Source organism: Colletotrichum aenigma (genome assembly GCF_013390185.1).
Source record: "Colletotrichum aenigma strain Cg56 chromosome Unknown KSG_Cg56_contig05, whole genome shotgun sequence".
NCBI lineage: Eukaryota > Fungi > Ascomycota > Sordariomycetes > Glomerellales > Glomerellaceae > Colletotrichum > Colletotrichum aenigma.
The window spans coordinates 2497771-2517298 of record NW_023500911.1 but is presented as its reverse complement, the minus strand read 5'-3'; the positions used below and the strand labels follow the sequence as shown (position 1 = coordinate 2517298).

The window sequence follows — 19528 nt, the reverse complement described above, 5'->3', positions numbered from 1 at the left end:
GAATTACTAAAGCACTCTTTTTCTTATTTCCCCAGTTGACGTTGTTCCCGAGTAACGTGTGCCTTTGGCTAGAAATGGATAAAATGGCAAGCTGCCCGTTGCCTTGCATGCTTGCCGAGGCCGGGGTGGTGTAGTGTACAGTCTCATCGACCACCCTTTTGCTCATTTCTCTGTCCGGGGTCCTCATCGTTCCCTTTCAACCTACACTCACCTAGAATTCTTCTTTTTCTCCTTCCTTCACACCTATCCTATCTTTAATTTTCTTTCAACCTCAAGTTGCCAAGTCCTCAGAACCCACACCGCCGCCCCTAAATACTTCGCCACAGCCGTCATGGAAAAGGACGTGGAGACGAATCCCACCACGGCCGCCGGCGGCGGCGCCCACGGGCTCCGAGGGGGGTCCTCATCCGAACAGGGCACTCTCGCGGAAAAGGAGGCCGAGCAGGCTTTTGCTTCTTCAGATGAACTGGAGAAGGGAGAAAAGACCAAGATGGCGGAGGAGCGAAAGAGTTTCGGAGACGTTGAGGAGACGGCCGACAGTGAGCCATACCAAGAGGTGAGTTTCCCGCTCAGTCATTCTGAGGCCCCGTGCGCCAAGACTTCATGATGAAGTGCTATACAACCAACAATTCTTTTTTTTTGTTACTCCATTCCGCCTGGAGCTTCAACTGTGTCTAGTATAAGAGTCTTGGTGAAAAGACATCATGACTGAAACTCTGTGCAAAAACAGGACGTCATCGAGCGCACACAAACAACACACACCCACGCCAGCGCCCGCAGCCGCCTCTCACGCATCGCAAGCCGCGTCTCGTCGCGCCGCAGCAAGCCCCGCGACCAGCTTCCGCCCACCGTCCACCCTCTCTCCGATCTCGACAATGGCGTCGTCGGCTGGGACGCCCAGGACGACCCGGCCATACCCATGAACTTTGACCGCCGGCGCAAGTGGATCATTATCTGGTTCCTCGCCGGCATCACCTTCATGACGCCCTTTGCCTCCTCGATCCTCGCGCCCGCGATCGAGTACTTCAACGACGACTTTGGCAACGACGACCTCACGCTGGGCACGTTGCCGGTTTCGATTTACTTGTTGGGCTATGGTTAGTGTTGTAAGAATTATCAGAGTTAGCTATGTCACTGACACCGAGTTAGCTGTCGGCCCCTTGTTCCTAGCTCCCCTCTCAGAGATCTACGGCCGCCGTCCCGTGCTCTCGGCGGCCAACTTCTTCTTCTGCGCGTGGCTGATCGGGTGCGCGCTCGCGCCGTCTCTCAACGCCCTCATTGTGTTCCGCTTCCTGGCGGGCGTGGGCGGCTCCGGGTGTCTCGCGATCGGCGGCGGCGTCATCGCGGACATGATCCCGGTGCAGGAGCGCGGCAAGGCGCTGACAATCTGGATGGTCGGCCCCCTGATCGGTCCCACGCTGGCGCCCATCCTCGGCGCCTTCATCGCCCAAGACATCGGCTGGCGCTGGTCCAACTGGATCGCCTTCATCGCCGCGACGCCCATGGCCGCCGTCATCGCCGTCTTCAACCAGGAGACCAACCCGCGCGTCCTCATCGACCGCAAAGTCGCCCGCCTACGCCGCGAGCTGAACCGCCCCGAGCTGCGCAGCGTGTACCTCGACACCTCCCCGACCGCGCCCAGGTCCAACTCCCAGGTCCTCGTGCGCGGCCTCATCAGGCCCATCAAGATGCTCTTCCTGTCGCCCATCATCTTCAGCGTGAGCCTCTACATCGCGTTCGCGTACGGCACGCTGTACCTCCTCTTCAGCACCATCCCGCTCGTCTTCCACAACAACTACGGCTTCGAGATCGGCATCACGGGTCTGGTGTACATCCCGCTCGGCCTGGGATACATCCTGGGCATGGCCGCCTTCACGATGCTCTCGGACCGGACCGTCGTGCGCATGACCAAGGTCAACGGCGGCATCTACGAGCCCGAGATGCGCCTGCCGGACTGCATATACTTTGCCTGCCTCCTACCGGTGACCTTTTTCTGGTACGGCTGGACGACCCAGTACCACACGCACTGGGCGGCGCCAGTCATAGGGCTGTTGCCGTTCGGCATTGCGATCCTGGGTATCTGGCAGCCCATACAGTTGTACATCATCGACGCATACCCCACTTTCGCCGCGAGTGGCCTGGCTGCTTTCACGGTTTTCCGCAGCATCGTTGCGGCATTCCTACCTATTGCGGGCCCTCCCATGTACGACGCTCTGGGCTTAGGCTGGGGAAACAGTTTGCTTGGTTTCATTGCTATTGCGCTCATCCCGGTGCCGACCCTGATATACCATTACGGAGGTCGTCTACGCAAGTGGCAGAAGCTGGTGTTGTAGAGAACTTGGTCGTACTTTAGTATGATAGATCGGGCGGCCAATGAGGCAGGTGGTACATATGCCCTTATAGATTGTTTGTTAGCTAATTACAATATCCGTTTCACCACATATGACCGTTTTGATGAGATGGTGTTGATGTGTAATGTTGGTTCTTTCTATTCCGGTTTAAATGCCATCCAAATCACCGTGAAACGGTATCCGTGGAGGAATATTATCATTATATGTCGGCCATTGCATTCGTCAGCGGTTTATAACCGTTCCCTGTGTGCTCTCTCAGATGAGATCCCACTTCATAATACCGGTCCAGCTCATGCCGACCTTCCCCTTCTTCGAGAAGTACTCCTTCGCTGTCACACCTCTGGCATCGCGCCCGTCAATTGTGGTGATCATGACGACACTGATGCTGCCACCCGGTGCGCCGAGGTCGATTGCATTGACATCCGCCCAATGCCAGAATCCATCAGTCTCGATGGGAACCATGTCCTGCTTGCGACCATCACGCCCATTGATGCTCAGCAGGAGCAATGGCGGCTTGCCCAAGCCGTGCTTCTCTGAAGTCCAATGCTCGCAAATCTTGGAGAACTGGAAGCGAACCACCTTGCCGCTATACACTGGAATCTGGAGCTCCGCAGGCTGAATGGACTTGTCCCAGATACCCTCCTCGTGGCAATTGTTGTAGACGACAGGAGTGTCGCCATGAACGGGGCCAATATAGTACTCCTCCCAACTTGGTACTCTACCGTCGGGACGGAAGAAATGTCTGTTGTCTGACGGGTAGTGACTGAGACCAAAGATATCGTTCCTTCTCGTGAACTCGTGCGGCTTAAAGGCAGGAGTAAACTCCTTCGTCACATCAGAGACATTGCCAGCGCCCCAACAAGCATCGAGGAGCTTCCACTCCCCGCCGTCGATGCGCACAGCGTTCCAAGCATGGCCGTCGGCCTTCTTAGGCGGGGGACGCTCCCCCTTCTTCAAGGCCGTGTACCCATAACCTTTTCCATGTCCTCCAACCGTAATACATTCGAGACCTGCGCGGTTGGCAATCTCCTTGTACGTATCCGCATAGCCGGCGCAGACAGCCCTGCCCTTAAGAATGGTCTCGGCTCCGCCCTGCGCTCTGACGTTGTTGCCGAAGAAAGCGGCGCAGTCGTAGGCGATATTGTGGTGGAACCAGGTGAAGATGGCTCTAGCCTTGTCGGTGTGGGACGAGAAGGGGCCGCATAGTACTTGGGCTAGGTAACCCACTGGGTCGTTGCTCGGCACAGATTGTCTCGGGTACTGAGCTGCAACACCATCTGGACCGGAGAAGTCGCGGCATATTAAGCAGTCGTTGGCGCGGGCCACAATCTTGGCTTCTACAGCTTCGATTTGTGCTACGCTGGGCCGCGAACTGACGGGTACCGGAGGAGGTGCATCATCTACAGCACCTGGTCGCCTAGTGGGCAAAGGCGGGATGTTTCTTTGTGGCTCCTGGACATGGCCATTTGCCTGTGGCCGCGGCTTGACATATGCTGCCGGGGCAGGTGGTAGTCGCCTCGGTTTCGCCGGCGCCTCCTCCTCCAAAGCCTGTGGGTGAACTCGTTGGTTGGTTGACTTGGACGTCAGACGCGGGGGCAACGCTGGTCTTTGCGGCGCCTCGATTTGTCGGACGACTGGCGCTGACTTTATGGAAACGAGGGGGTATTTGGCTTGAGGAGGGTCCCGAGCGGCAGCTTCTCTTGCTTGAGCCTCCCGCTCGCGTTTTGTGGGTGGCAATGCTGGTAAACTGGCTTGGTCAAATGCAGGCGGCAGCTTTCGTCCGGGTCCATCAGACGTAAAACTGGTAGCTGACGATATTGTCTGGTTCAGAGACAAGGATGAAAGGTTAGAAATTTCAGAGGCGTTGGAATTGCGACGGACTTCCAACTGCTGGGTTGAAGGCCTCCGAGGGGGCAAAGCAGGTGAGATGTTTTGGGTGCTAGAGCGGGTAGGGAGAGGGGGAGGCGCAATTCGGTCCCTGGGAGCTGGTGATGTCGACGGTTCGACTTGGGAGGAATCGGTGGTTCGACGTGGGAGAGGAGGTGGGCCGGGCTTTGCAGCTGCTGCTTTGGTCGGGCGAGGAGGAATCGTCGGGCTCTTTTGAGGAGTCGGCTGTGCGTTGGTGTGGACAACGGGCAGTGTCTGGCTTCGAGCTGCAGGGCGATTCGGCGGCGGTGGAGGAGGCGGCCTCTTGGTCCTGGTCTCTGCTGGCGCCTGGAAGTTTTTCTGGGAATTTAAGGCGGCGATTCTCTCAGCGAGAGTGTTGAACTTGGGTTCCTCGACATCGGCCATGGCGAAGACTAAGTCAATTGGGATTGCGGTGTTGGGTTGAGAGAAGGGGGGATTTTGGCGTCACGAGTCGGAGCGCGAACGGGTGGGATGTTATATGACGATCTGAGCGAATGGGTATTGTTGGTGTCAGGTATGGGATTCCTCCCCACCAATCCAGGCCTTGTCTGGTCGCGGCGAGCCAACCCAATTGAGCAATAGGCAGCAGGCAGTGAGACGGCGCCCGAGTCACGGCTCCTTCACGAGTGTCGGGATTGTGGCACGGCGGGGTCGAATAGGTGATCCGTAGAGACTGACTGGTTGTGTGGTTGCCGAGTAGTTGAAAAGGGGGATGATTTGCAGGTCAAAGGAGGGGGAAGGGGGGATGCCGAAGTTAATAATCGTATTAATGGATCGTAAAGACGTGACAGATGGAAATAAAAGGACAGACAGCACCGTGCCGTGTTTGTGGCTGTTGGACGGACGGAGGCAGAAACAAGTGCTGGACAAGCGAAGGATGATCGATCGATGGCACGGCCACGGGCACCAACAGCTGGATAGCAGTTGGCGGTGTCACAGAGAGAGGGAGAGTGAGGACGAGACGAGGTTGGTTGGATTGTGGCGATGCTCTCAGCCTCTGTTGCTCTGCGCTGTTGTGGTAAGAGGTGCTCTGCGCTGCGCTGCGCTGTGTCTGCGGGTTGGATTGCCGTTGCAATCAGGTAAAGTGGCTGCCGCAAGTACCTCGCCTCGAATGGGTGGATCTGGTAGGGTGGTAGGTACCTAGCTAGGTAAGGTAGGTAGGACGGGCAAGGGAGTGGCAGGCAGCAGCGGCAGGTCTGGTTGGTCGCGTCGGGGTCTGGCAGGCTCGGGGCGCGAGAAAGATTGAAGCTTAAGGCTTAAGCTGTGACAGGGAACGGGAACGAGACGGGACAAGAACTGGACGTCAAGGTTCGCGTTGCACCGCACTGTCCAATGGATGCTGCAAATGACCCCAGGTTGCTGGCCCAAGAGACAAACTGCAGCAAGCAACGGGAGCAAACACCAACAGCCAGGGCAGCCGAGGGCAGAGGAAACATGAAATTGCCGGCACAGGGGTCGGACGGCGGAAGGATGAGAGATGGGATGGATTGATCAAAGGCGGGGCGCGATGTCTCTGGCTGCCTGCCCTGCTTTAAAAAGAACACCTAGCGGCAGAGAAGAGAACGAGAGGCACAGAACACGGCCGTCTGATTTCGTTTTATTTTATTTTTTTCCCATCGAGGCCCCGGGCCATGTTGGTGGGGTCGCGTCCCTTGGTTCCCTTTGTGTTGGTCCCGTCTCGGTCTGGATCAGTCGGCACAGCCCAGCCTTGCTAGTGGGGGAACTGTGGGGATATCCCCCTGGACGAACACGCTAAGGGCGATCGCCGCTACGTAGTCTCGGGTGCCTCGTAATGATGGAATAATGTCAGAGACGTTGACAGTTGCGTTGAAGATATGGCAATCTGGTTGAGGTCTTCAGAGGGAACCTTGCCATGTTGAAGACGTGCGGGGCTTAGACTTCATCTTGTGCAACTGACACAAGACTTGGGAATTGGCAACCCACTCGATGAACGTCCCGAAACACACAGTCAGAAGCCCATCTGCCCACTTCGTTCTCCACGGAGGCGTCATTGCGCCGTGTTACGAGGCAAGGAAGTCCTATGGCGACGCTAACAACACGACAAACGTAAGCTGCCGTAACTGAGCCAAGACTAGACGACCCATGTCGACTTCAGACTTCAGCCACTGCTAAGACATGCACTTGTAGCATGTCCCAGGCTGTGAGGGAGATCCCGCTGCTGTTTTGATGTCGATCCCGAGTCTTGCAGTAGTTACGAGCTGTCGCCGTTGAATCTGAGTAGTTAGTTGCTTTAATACCCCAACTCACCAGCGTCCAACTCAAAGCACATGGTCGTGTTTCTCACCCAGCCCGTTTCAAATACTACCCTGAGTAAAGACAAAGACCAAACTGGGAACAAATGTATAAATACACACATCCATGATCATTACAGTGGGGGGAGACGGTCCCCAAAGGCCTCCAGGTGCAATGTGAATGGAACGGCAGGTGGAGCCGGATCAGATTACCTGTGTCCCGTCTGCTGCTGCGAGAGATGCTGAGGCGCTAAACTCTTTTCTCCCGCCAGAGCCCGCGCCTCGCCTCCCAGCGAATGGACTACAGCAAAGCTCATCTTCCACCTACTGTTCACTGGGTAATGGCTACCTACTGGCTGCAGCTGCTGCACCTGCATCTGTACGAATACCCGCGCCTCTTCACTAGCCCAGCTGTCCCGTCGCCCGTGCGCAAGGAGATGGGGGCCCGGGGCGGACCACAATGACAATGAGCAGGGAGTGGCCGGGGAATGTCCTTGGATTCTTGGAGCACACGATGGGCCGAGGGCGGGCGCATCGTTCTCTGGTCCAGAGGGCGGCCTGGTCTGCCACCCGCACTCTCAGGTGTGGTGGGAGACTGCACCGATCAGTGAGGTGACGAGTGTGCAGGCTGCAAGCTGGCTTGGCTTGGCTGGTAGGGACCTCAGGTACGTATTGTGGCACTGGCACCGACACCAGCCAGCGGCAGCGGTAGCGGCACTCGTCCACGTCTTCCTGCATTTGTCTTGGTCTTCCATGTGTCTTGCCTTCCCCAATCGCCAACCCTCTACTCAACGAGGCGGGCACGAGGCAGAGACCCTTCCTTGAATTTCGACGAGACGGAATCGACATCTTTCTGCTGCCTCCAGGTATTCTGGCCTTGCCTGTCTACATCGTCACGTATTCCAATAATACCCATCTACCTCACCTCACCTTACTTGGCTTGTTCAGACGCCGGCGCAATACCCCGCCACGCCCTGCTGAATACTTCGACGCCCCTTACCTTCGAACCGCTTTCCTTCCTTGCGCCGCCACATTCCATCCTCCACGTCTCCAACCATCGCCCTCGTCCAGCATGGCCTCTGTCGAGCCTTGCGACGGGGCCACCATCGTCGCCCCTCAGCGCAAACCTCTTGCTTTCCTCGAGCTGCCTCTAGAAACCCAGAAGGACATCTTTAGCCACGTACGAACCCGCCTCTCCGAATCTTCTCGGCGCTATGCGACGACAATGTGCTGACCATCCTTCGTAGTGCTGCCAAAGCGACCTCATTTGTCTCGCCCTTGTCTCCAAGCACTTTCGCGAACTTGCTGCCGCTCAGCTCTATCGAAACTTCCACATAGTCTTCCCCGACGAAGATGACCCGTCCTTTGACTCCCCCATCGATAGTCTCGCCGGTGGACTCGAGACCTTCGTGTCAAGCGACTATGACTACGCTCAACATCTGAGAGACATATCCTTGGATACCCTGAGTGCTGGAGACAAGGCCGAGGCTGCCTACAAGCCCTACTTGTACAGCGCAAGTTGCGGCAAGTTTATGAATACTTTGCTGCAAATGACCCTCCAGCACGCCAAGTCTCTCGAGACGTTCAGGTCAGTCTTGTACGTGCTGCATTGACGGTCAACGCTGACTTTGTGCAACACAGGTGGAACATTCGAGTCGAACTCAGCCGGCCCGTCTACAGGACATTACACCAGATCGCGCCCCTCAAGAATCTCCACATTCGCATGCAAGCCGGCCCTTCGCTGTTCGAGATACCTCCTCCGCTCCCGTACACCTCGAGCTTGCCGCCTACCACCAATCAAGGACACTGGGATCCTCTCCCGCCCGCTTTCTCTGCCATTCCTCCTCCGTTTCCAACCATGCCGTTGTCCGTCCCTCCTCCGTACAATCCTGTGCTTGGTCCTCCACCTCCCTTGCCACCTGCTCTTAGGCCTGCACCTAGGAACAAGAAGAGGACTTCCGCCGCAAATGAACCTGCGACTCTATCCGGCTTCCGAAAGCTAAACACCCTCGCCGTGCTTGATATCGACAACTTGGACGTAGTTACTGAGATCAAGTCATGCGTTCGTAGCTCAGCCTCAACGCTTACCAAGTTGAAACTGTCATTCTCCACATGTCTTGCTGCGCAGTCTCGCAAGCCGCCCCCTGATGCAGACCCTGACGACTCCGACCAAGACGATGAATTTCAAGTGGTGCCCATGCCTTCAGCGCCTGGGTGGGACGAAGCAAGTGGACCTGCGAAGGCCTTTCGCGCCCAGGAGGAGCGCAAAAGCCAAGAGTCGGTACTTGGAAGGATCTTCGACGTTGAGCCTTTTTTGAACAAAAAGCCCCAGCAACGCAAGAGTCTAAAGGGTAAAGAGAAGGTTGCGTCAGCGGACGCTGTGATGGCCAAATCTGGGACAGCCGGTGAAGCGTACATGAGCCGCTTGCGGGAAGTTTCCTCGAAGTTGATGGCCATGAATCTCCACGCCGACGACGAATCCAAGCAAGAGGTGTTGGAAATCATTGAGAAAGCAAGCAGGAAGTATCTTGAGGAGGTCGAGATCGCAAAAACGGCCGAAGAGGCGCCAAAGACAAACCAGGCATCATCGGGCGAGAGTTCCTCTACTGCCCCGGGCGCTGCTTCCACAGATACAACGCAAATCACACCTGCTGAAAGCTCTGACGCTACTGCTACTGCCACTGCCGGTGCCGTCGCGGCCGATGTAGCTGATGATAGTTCGAGGCCGAAGGCGAAGGCGAAATCGGGCACGGATGCGAACCCCGAGGATATTAACGTCGAGGAGCCGATCGCGACCGAAGAGGTCGAGGAGCCTTCAGCAGAATCCAAGAACGATCAAGTCAAGGATGATTCTCCAGCTGTCGCGGAGGCAGTGTTGAAGCAGACCGAATCAAAACCCGAGACTAGCGAATCACCAGCCAAACTTCGAGCAATTTCAACGTTGGCAAAGCAAAGAGCAAACTTCGAAACGCTTGTCGCCCGCCTGCAGCACCTCATTAGCGAAGCCACTCTCCTGTCAGAGAAACTCGACAGCTTGAGAAACGGAGCATATGGTTATGACCGGGAGTACATCCGTGCTTCTGAGAAGCAGCTGCATTCCTTCTATCGGGATATTGAGAATGTGAGAGTCGAACTGAATGCCACCGAGGCTGAGATTCGCGATGTGGAAAAGCAGGTTCATGGTATAGCTACGACAGCCCACGGTGAAGATGAGCGCATCAGCGACTATATCCGGTCAACCAGGGGACTGGCCCTTCGGTCTTTCAGTGTCCACTTGATCCCGGTCAAGGCATCAGTTCTCAAAGCAGCCATTGACGTGCGTGTGCTCAAAAGGCTCACATTGCTCAATGTTGGCAACCAAAATCCTATTTGGACTATGCTGGCTAAGGAGAACAAAATCCAAGGACTCCCATTGCGCAAGATTTTCACAGATAATGTTTCAAGCACATTTCTCACCTTTGCTGCACAACTGGAGGAAATCACAGAGCTATTCATGTTGGAGAGATCGGTCAAGTACAAACCAGAGAGCTTTGCGCCCAAGACAAATGTCATTATGGACCAAATCCGGAGGCTCGTACTGAAGAAGCACATGCCGACTCTGACGAAGCTGATGATCAAGAACGACTCAGGATCAAGCTGGGATGTGGATGAGAGAGCAATGCTGCTGATTTGCAATCGCGGAAGAAAACTCGAGGAGCTGGCGGCGGCTGTTGGAATCCGCGCCATCGTAAGTATCCCCTGTCATCCTCTCACAGACAGGCTGAGGCGTGAGCTAACTTTCAAAAGCATACATTCATGCAGCACATTTCAGGACTGGTCAATCTGCGAGCACTGAATGTCACTCAGTTCAGGAATGATGATACCTGCGTCTGGGTTATGCGCGAGACCCGTAGATTCATCGTCGACAACCTGTGTCACTACCCAGACCTGAAGCTGGAGTGGATTTCCATCGATGACGACAGGGTCGAGCGCATTATCCGTCCTCCTCCCCAAACCCCCGCTGCTAAGAAGGAAGAGAAGAAAAATAAGAAGGGCAAGGCCAAAGCCAGTGCCGTCACAGGAGGATTTGGCGGACTCGGCACTGAGCAATTCCCACCCTTGCCAATGCCGGGTTGGGACACAGACAGCGACAGCGATGACGAGGATACCGACATCGTTGCCAACACGAAACTTGAGACTGTCGAGGGAGTGCATTTTTATGACGTTTGGGACGTGCGTATTTTCAAGAAGGAAGTCATGGCCGGACGGCTATAGACAAGCGACAAATGGAGTTGGATGAAGTCATGGATGGGTACATTTCGGTTAGGAGCAGCTGGGCAATATCCAGCAGGGCAAAGTTATTCGGTCACGGCGTCAATGATATGGGAGGGGATTCATCGGTGAACGTCGGATAGCCAATGCCTCATCACGGCAACGAATTTATCGAACAGCATTTTCTTCGGCTTTTGGCTGCTCTAACATGTGGGAGGGTTTCCAGTCAATCCCTGTTGGTGATCCTTTTCCTTCCTTCCACTTGGTTGGCTCCTCGTCCGGTCCAGCACTAGGGAGATTATCTAGAGGCGGCGATGAATTTCTAATACCAACAGCTGGGGAGACTTAGTGATATTTGAAGTGAGCGTTCTCAACACCGAGAGGGCGAAGTGGCCCAGTGGTCAGGTCTACAGCGGTGTTGGCGCCCTGATCATCACAATAACCCTACTTGCTGGAGCTTAAAGGTTCGAATCGAATCTTTTGTTTTTGCTTGCCCTCTTGGTGTTGTTCTTTTGCATTTCTACCATCCCGGATCGTTAAGGCCTTCCTGATCAGCCATCTCAGAACTTCACCCCAACAGGACGCAGCCTACCTAAGCCTACCCCTGAACACCCAGAGAGGGCCATGTCTATCGGTCAAGTTTGAATGGGAATGGGTATCAGTCTATTTTTCTCACAGTAGATTGTTTAAAGCGCCAGGCAAATCTCTATGCAGTCTTCTGGTCCATCAGCCTCATGACCTCGTCTTCCTCATCCCCCTCGCCGGCCCTGCGCCTGGCTTCCCTCTCGATCACACTCCTCGTGATCATGCCAGCACTCAGCAAACCGGTCTCCTTCACACTCCTCACCCAGCCCTCCAGACTCCGGAAGCCAACGACAAGGAACCCGAGCTCCTCCCGCTCGACATCGAACACCTCCCACCACGCCACCTCAGGCATCTTGGCCCCGACGTCACGCGCAGCAATGTACACCGCCGCCGTCGCGAGGGCGTTGGGCTGGTGCGTGAGGTACAGCATCTGCGGGCTCAGCAGCGCCGTGTTCAGGTGCGCAATCACGCGCCCGGCGACCTCGGCCTTGGGCTTGCCGAGGAAGTCCAGCGCCTGGAGGTACGTCACGGCGAGCGAGTGCGGCAGCGAGACCGCCGTGTCGAAGCCCAGTGCCCACAGCAGCCGCGCCTCGGCGGCCAGCATCCGCGTCTGGAAGGCGGCGTACTCCCCGTCCGTCTGGTAATACGTCGTCGGGTCCGGGCGGTTGGTCTTGAGATCTGGGGCTTGTTCGCTGCGGAAAAGGGGTGATGCGGAGGATAGCAGGTAGGCGTAGACGTTGGATAGGTCGCGCGTCGAGCGTGGGAGGGGTCCTATTTTGGAGACGAGGTAGATTGCCGCGGCGGAGATGTCCTAACGAACGCAGCGTGTTAGTGTCTCTGCGACGAGAAGTAGCAAAGCCAGTGTGGTGAACGCCTTACGCTGAATTCTTGCGCCATTGGCGACTCGACGAGCCAGTACCGCGCAAGGAGGATATTGGCTTGCGCGGTGGTCGACTGCGGGAGGTCCAGCAGGACGCCGGCCGCCTGTGTCAAGATCTGCGTCGCGTAGAAGATGACATCCTGCAGGTCGGCCGGCAGAGAGCTGAAGGTGTTGCGCTTGTAGAGCTGCTCGGCGGTGGCCAGCGGGTTGGTCATGTGCGCCATTGTGTGTGGATGTGCGCTCGCAGTCGTCGTTCTCTTCGGCGCGTCAATCGGCTCGTTCCCTCCCCCTCTTACTGTTCGCACCACGGATTGTCCTGCGCGCAAGGCTGATAGAGTTGGTCGTGTTCGTCGTGCCACGCAAAGTCCCTATTGGTCGGAGCTGAAGCTGTCAGAATGAGTTAGGCGCGACGGCGACACGGCGTGTGTGTCGTCACTTTCCAGGCCTTCTTGAGCGGGCCCGAGCTTTGGTTCAGCGATCGCTTGGCCCCACTTATCAATGACAGGTCCTACGGAGGTCGGCGCTGCACCACCTGCACCTGCTGGGTACGGTACTGCGCAGCCTAAGTTAGTCGTAGGGTCAGGTACCTGAGGTTCTGCTGCCCGCCGGCTTCGTAAGAGCCAATTCAAGGCAGCTGCGTGGAGAAAAGCTCCCCGGTCTGGCAACATCACACGCTCCCTCGACCCTCTCCGCCCACCCCCGAACGGATACCGTCGAGCGAAAGCTTACACACACCCATCGTCTATCCGGAGTTGCCTCCAAACAACAGTTATCTCAGTGAATCCGTGTCGCCGGCCCAGTCAATGGATGGCCTGACGTCTGGAATTTCCAACTGACGTCTACTCCCGCATTCCCCGCATCGGCTTTGTCGGCCAGTCGTGATTCCGTTCCCACGCATAACCCCGTAAACTACGCAAACGCATCCTCCCCAAAACAAACGACGACGACGACGACAAGAGGACCATCGCCCGCCGACAATGGACTACAGCGCAATCTCCCACGACGACAACCCGGGCGGCGCATCGCCCTGGGGCAACTCTCCCGGCTCTTCGCCCAACCCGAATCAAACCACCTTTGGCTCCATCGCCGGGGACATCGGTGGTGAGCAGCCCGGCTCCCCCTTCCGCTACAGCCCCAACCCCGGAAACGGCGATCAGGAAGGCTTCGGCGGCGAGTTCAGGAGACCCGATACCGCGACGAGCACCGAGTCCGCGACAGAGGTGGAAACGCAAGAGTCCAGGACCGAAGTCGACTCAGCCCGGACAAGCGGCGAGGCGGGACCCGAGACGCCTCAGAAGTCGCAAGAACAAGGAGAAGCCGCGCAGAGCGCGGCCGGCCAGGCCCGCCAGGAGCAGCAGCGCAAGCCTCAGCAGCCCCAGTACAGGCTCCAGGCCAAGATCACGGGTCTCGAGAGGACCGGAAAGAAGGACCCCATCTTGCGATTCGATGTTCACGTAGGAGATGCCCGGTAGTACATTGGTTGTGGTTGGACGAGTGACTAACCCGCGGCCGCAGACAAACCTCCCGAGATTCCGCACCACGCAGTACCGCGATGTCCGCCGATTCCACTCCGAATTCGTCAAGCTTGCCGAACATCTGATCTCAGCGAACCCCGAGTGTCTGGTACCTACCGTGCCTCCCGCGGTGACATCGGCCGGCGCAGGAACGGACGAAGACGAAGCTCGGGTGAAGGCCCTGCTTCAGCGATGGTTCAATTATGTGTGCAGCAACGAGGTTCTCATGAGGGACGATGAGATGGTGCTATTTGTCGAGAGCGACTTTGGTTACAGCCCCATGGTTAAGATGAAGCAGCCTGCGACCGGCGTCCGCAGAAAGATCCTCAAGCAGTTTGCCCCTCCACCCGATGATACCCCGGAGCTGCAAGAAGCTCGCCCAATCGTCAAGCTCTTTTACCTGGGGACCATGGATGCTGGCCACAAGGTCGATAAGCTGGTCAAGTCTCGTCGCGGTAAGTCCACGTCAACCACCTGATAACGCATCCCCTTCACCGGTCTGACATAGCGCAGGACTCGGATTGGCTGAGTCCGACTTTGGCGTCAAGCTTGGCTCCATGACCATCCAAGAGCCCCATCAGGGACTAGCCAACGCCTACCGAAAGCTCGGCAAGATCGTACAGACCGTTGGCGACTACCACGCCGCACAAGCCACTGCAGAAGCTACGACAATTGGTGACCCGTTCCAGTATCACTCCCAGGACGCCTTTGTCGTCAAGGAATCTCTGACCAACCGCCAAATTCTCATCCGCGAGTTCCTCCAAGCACAGGAGCAAACACGCAGCAAGCTCAACGCCGCCGACCGGCTCAAGGCGAGCTCCAACGTCAGACGCGAAAAGGTCGATGAGGCTATTACTGCGCTCGATGATGCGCGCCAGAACGAGACCTACCTGTACCAAAAGACGACCCGCGTCACCCAGAACCTCGTGCAGGAGCGCCGAAAGTGGTTCGCGAGGACCGCGGCGGATCTGCGGCTCAGCATCAGGGAGTACGTCCTGCGCGAGATCGAGGCGGAACGTCGCGCGCTTGCCGTTCTGGAGAGCGTGAGACCGGATATCCGATCCATTGACGCATCCGGCGGTCTGAGCCGTCTCGGACGCGAGGCTCACCCAACCGTCCGGCGGGCCAGCTTGGCGGCCAGCCAGGGTCCCAAGGGCGACGCATGGAGCGGCGTTCCACGACGTTCAGACCAGGCCCTCAGCCGCAGCGTGTCTGGCAGTCTTATGGCTGGCGTCCCCGAGGACGGAGAGAATGACGACGGGCAGGGTGCAGGACAGAACAAGGGTGGCGCTGGCGCAGCGGCTGGCCGGACGAATCTGGCCGGTGTGGCGGAAGAAGACGACGAGGACCGGGTGGATGCGAGAAACGCGGCGAGCCGATTGGCGACGAGCACATTCTAGTGAACTGGGCGACCTGGTATTTGCGAAGGACGGGTCACGGAAACGTGTCCGAAGGAGGGGAGGGGGCGACAAGTCCTCGAACCCCAAACCGTAACGGCGATGGACTGAGGCTACCCTTCACACAAAACCCTCGTAATGTTGTAACCGCCTTATGTGTGCTCCCATACATATAGATTCCCAAGTATGAGCCTTGCTTTTTGTCTTCTTCATTTTTTCGTCCTCAGGCATTCATAATGACACCGATATGTGCCGAAGATGAAGCCCGGCAAAAAGCAATCACGGCATATGGCGACATGGAGATGGCTTCAACTCCTGGGCGGCTCGGTGTCCGTTTGCCGGGTGGTAGTGGTGTTGGTAGTGTTGGTGGTGATGGTGTTGGAGGCGGCACCTCCAACCAGGCCAGGCCAGCCCATGATTGTGACGCTGGAGGGGAAAAGGTGGGCGCAATGGGACGCACAGCGCACTGCATCGCCCAAGAACGGATGTACTTGCCTCTCTCTACGGTCTGCTTGCCGGTGCGGCACACATACGCGCACACTCTCTCTCGCTGCTATTTGTTTCCGGTCTCCCATATCTTGTCTGTCTATTGACTGCATTGCAGCGCATCCCGTCGTGCTCCCCTCCATTTCGAAGGGTACTTGCCTGATCGATTGGCGGTGAGATCAAAACCAAAGGGGGGACGGATTTGACGTGATGAATATGTTTATTGCTTTGCTGTGACGAGGGGACAATATTCACATGCGTTTTGTTTTGTGGCTTTTTTTTTAGTGTGAGGGGGAAGGAGGAGGGAGAAAACGAGAATTCTTGTTGATGAGGGCTGCGATGCGGGTGAGATGATGGCACGCAGGTATTGTTTCACTGCTTTTCGTGATTTCTTGAGGGTGTTGGGAATTTTGTCATGAAAAAAGCCATGATATGCGGCATCGACTTTTGGCATGTGGTAGCCATTTGATAACTTGATTTCTCGGGATTGGTGTGTTGTGTTTCGCGATGAGTTGGCGTGAGCATGAGGCAGCTACCTACGCAATGTGGCAGGCCGGGTTTTGAATGTGAAATGGTTTGTGGCTGGTGTGGCACCTCACCGGAAAGTGTACATCGCCGACTAGTAGTCTTGGGATCTCTTTTGACAACGAACCGTAAGTAAGATCCCCGGCCAACAAGATGAAGCCTGTGTAAACAACATGGGCATGTGTGAGTTGGATCCCCAACATCAGAGTTTCCTCTAGGTTGAGACAGGTTATCGTTTGCGGAGCGATGCTAGTCTGCCCAAGCAGCATCGGCATCTCAATGTCGGTTCGATGATATGGTAGGGTTTCCTCAACTTTGAAAAACATGCAGCCGAGGTTCGCAATAACAGCGAGCGAGACAACGGGAATCGACGATGACGATGAATCCTTCACCGCTTGATTTGACTTGGCCCTTGGGCAAGGCATCTGTGTGTATGGCAGCCGACAGGTGCTTTTCGTGCTGAGTACATTGCCGGCTTCGGCTCTGACGCTTGCCCTGCATGTTGCCAGGTTAAAAGTATATTGTCTTCTTTTATTGCCATACTCTCGGCAGTCGAGTATGTTGGCTGGCATCTGCAATCCTTCATCTGATGTGTAGGCGTGGCGCATCTTCCTTGTATGACTCAAACGTCGTGTGGAAAAGAACAATGGCAATTGTGACGCACACCAAATGCTACTCCTATGGTTCCTCTTTGGTTGGTTGTTCGTTTTCCTTGATCGTCTTTCATGCTGTTTTCTGTAGTCTGTTTTCTGTAGTCAACGCAACGAATAAGTCAAAGATGAAAAATTGAGCTGTCCAGGCCAGTCCATCCTTCTGAATCTATGGCAGACGACCTGATCGGTTGGCCTAGGGTTCGGTGCGTATCACGGAGGCAATTCTCAAGTCGTACATCTCAGATATGGCTTCACTGACATCGGCCTGGGAGAGGACATCGGCCTGGGAGAGATGTCACTCTCCTCTGTAGAGACCTGACTTGCAAGGGTCCCAGGTTGCGGTGGCTGTTGTGTGATCCGATTGCGTGAGACCAGACAGGGGCTTCTCCAAGATTGGTTGTTCTCCAACTTCTTTGAGGATGATGATGCTTGCGAGGTGCCGTTGAGGTCGGTTACAAGGCATTCCTTGCAGTTGCTCGATTTCCCCAAGTCCTAGCCGCATCGTAATGGACAGGCCAAAGTCTGGTCAAGTCGCAACGGAGTGACGCCCAAGAAACGGATCTTGCGCTGACGCAGCTTTCGCTTCAGAGGCCTGAGCTTTCCGGATGAAGGAGTAGAACACCTCATCTAGAGAGGTGCTCGCCGGCGATGCAGCGGATAGGTCGTCTGTGCCATGATTGTAGATACGGTCTAGGTCCATCAGCGCCTTGTAGGCATGCAATAGGTGCGTGTTCAGGTGCACAAAATACCCACTGTCGTCTAGGTTTAGTGAGGAGCTGTCAATGGTGGGAGAGGTCTTTCCTGCACCAGCCATGTGCAGATGTCTCGCCATAGGGCCGGTAAAATGACAGTTGCAGATGCGGTGCATCCGCAAATGGCTCGCTATTCGTCTCGAACAGGACAGTACAGGGTTTTGCAACTTATCGTTGAGTGCCGTCCAAGGCTACCGTACATTTCCAGTCCTCAGCGCTTTGGAACCTTCTTGATCTACCTGCGTTTTACGCATCTGGAGAATGTCGGCGAAGACGGCAACGTTTCCGACGGAGCATCGAAAGTACTGAGCCTCTGCCTCCGTTCAGAGCCTGGGCGGGAAACTTTGAGGCTGGACGAAGCTCTCTTTGAGGTCTTTATCCGCCGAAGCACCCTGAAATGCTCGCCAAAGCTCTCCCAAGGATGGCTTGCCAGGATCCGAACCCACTGCTGCGAGGGTCAGGAGGGGCAAGCTGCAACGGCTAGGGACCTTGCGTCGTCGTCACAGTGGGGTCCTGCCTGCAGTTCTGGGCACCTCGGAGGCATGAAATGGGAACAAGCCAAGTAAAACGTCCTTGGAAACAGATAGGCCCGAAGTGTATGCAATTGAAAACCTCGAAAGCTAGCTTTCAGCCAGGGTTGGACAGTAGCTGGAGGGCTTCGCATATTGGTGGGTGCAGCGAAGATCTCGCAGTTGTGCTTCTGTGACTGATCGACTAAGTGGGAACATCGTTCGATATTGATAACAAGGGTGGCACAGCCTGGGAGAGATGGGCGAATGTCATTGAAGTGCTGGAAGCATGCAAGCGTTCCGCGGAAGGTAAGGTAGAGACATTGTGCGCTGCAAGTGGTTGATACGGGGCAGAATGCCTAACCATGCTGTACCACTTCCTTCGAGACGCAGTAGGTGACGACGGTATGCGTGATGGTGCAAGGGCGGGATCCCCAATTCTAGAACGCCGGTTGGCGGTTGAGAGGGCACGCAAGAAAGAGGCGAAGCCGGCGGCAAAAAAAAGGATGCGCTCGATGATTGTCCCTTTCAGAGGAGACAGCCCGTATGCGCATCGAGCGAGAATCTGGGCGATGCGGTCCTGGGGCTCGTCGTGATAATGTTCTCTTCGTGTGTGATAGAATCGAGTCCCCAAGGCATTGAAGAATTGTTGCTCTGCTGCCCTTGAAGCCGGACGTTGGAACCGAGGATTGGGGAAAAAGAAAGTTGACCGGGCCAGGATTAGCAGGGGTTTCCTTCCCTGCACGGGATGAACACCCTCTTCGATATTGCTTATGTAATTCAACGACCTGGGAAGCGTCCTTCATCGTTGCAAATCTTGAATGTTGCAAGGCAGGTACGGATAAGAACGTTGTTTCTTCAACAGTACGAAATGACAGAAGAACGGCGGGCGGACGCCTCAATGGGTTGCTGGGAGAATTCAAACTTCATGCCTCCCCTTTTCTACGCCATCCAACGGTGCCTCGCTCAAACTGAGAAACTCCATCAGAGCGCATACAGCCTGCATCATCCGGCAGCTTAGTTCGAATACCCGGTCCCTGATCCATGACGATGGCCAACGGAGGCTATCCGTAGAGGGCACGGCATCCTCTCTATCGATATCGCGTATTTGTGGCAACCAAGGTCGGCAACGGCGCTGTTCACAGCTCTTCCGTCCAGCGCATACGGGCCTTATTTCCCCGTGAACCTACGACATGGACAGGCCTGTCTCTCTTCCGCCATTAGGAACCGAGCCAACTCGTCCACTGGATGCCGACCCTCACCATCCTCACCGTCTTCTCAACTTCTTTCACCTGCTGCTCCAGCACATCCGCCGCAACAGCTTGCCATCATCTCTCGCACTTCACCCACGATTGTCCCGTCATGTCCAGACCCCTTGGCAGATCATAGGTCGCCTGCGGCTTCTACCTACCCTGTTCACACCTTCGCCATTTTCTCTCCCTCTTGAACCACGCACTTCCGTTAC

General features: G+C 56.0%; 5 protein-coding genes across 5 annotated transcripts; 3 read left to right on the top strand and 2 right to left on the bottom strand.

Annotated features, from left to right (window-relative positions):
- Nucleotides 1-331: 331 nt before the first annotated feature.
- Nucleotides 332-2333, top strand: radE-4 (Efflux pump radE; the record flags this gene model as incomplete). Its single annotated transcript, XM_037323597.1, has 3 exons — nucleotides 332-556; nucleotides 731-1097; nucleotides 1150-2333. 3 exons carry the CDS (start codon nucleotides 332-334, stop codon nucleotides 2331-2333), a joined length of 1776 nt encoding a protein of 591 aa, XP_037178042.1.
- A 273-nt stretch (nucleotides 2334-2606) lies between these two features.
- KY (Kyphoscoliosis peptidase) lies at nucleotides 2607-4643 on the bottom strand (the record flags this gene model as incomplete). The annotated part of the gene is made up of 1 exon (XM_037323596.1): nucleotides 2607-4643. One exon carries the CDS (start codon nucleotides 4641-4643, stop codon nucleotides 2607-2609), a length of 2037 nt encoding a protein of 678 aa, XP_037178146.1.
- Nucleotides 4644-7583: 2940 nt separating this feature from the next.
- CGCA056_v008348 (uncharacterized protein) lies at nucleotides 7584-10765 on the top strand (the record flags this gene model as incomplete). The annotated part of the gene is made up of 4 exons (XM_037323595.1): nucleotides 7584-7691; nucleotides 7759-8099; nucleotides 8153-10238; nucleotides 10298-10765. The coding sequence occupies 4 exons, from the start codon at nucleotides 7584-7586 to the stop codon at nucleotides 10763-10765; spliced, it is 3003 nt and encodes a 1000-aa protein (XP_037178145.1).
- Nucleotides 10766-11468: 703 nt separating this feature from the next.
- On the bottom strand, nucleotides 11469-12451 carry Ccnl2 (Cyclin-L2; the record flags this gene model as incomplete). Its single annotated transcript, XM_037323594.1, has 2 exons — nucleotides 11469-12158; nucleotides 12227-12451. The coding sequence occupies 2 exons, from the start codon at nucleotides 12449-12451 to the stop codon at nucleotides 11469-11471; spliced, it is 915 nt and encodes a 304-aa protein (XP_037178150.1).
- Nucleotides 12452-13204: 753 nt separating this feature from the next.
- Nucleotides 13205-15141, top strand: vps17 (Vacuolar protein sorting-associated protein 17; the record flags this gene model as incomplete). The annotated part of the gene is made up of 3 exons (XM_037323593.1): nucleotides 13205-13681; nucleotides 13743-14196; nucleotides 14255-15141. The coding sequence occupies 3 exons, from the start codon at nucleotides 13205-13207 to the stop codon at nucleotides 15139-15141; spliced, it is 1818 nt and encodes a 605-aa protein (XP_037178149.1).
- Between the last annotated feature and the right edge of the window lie 4387 nt (nucleotides 15142-19528).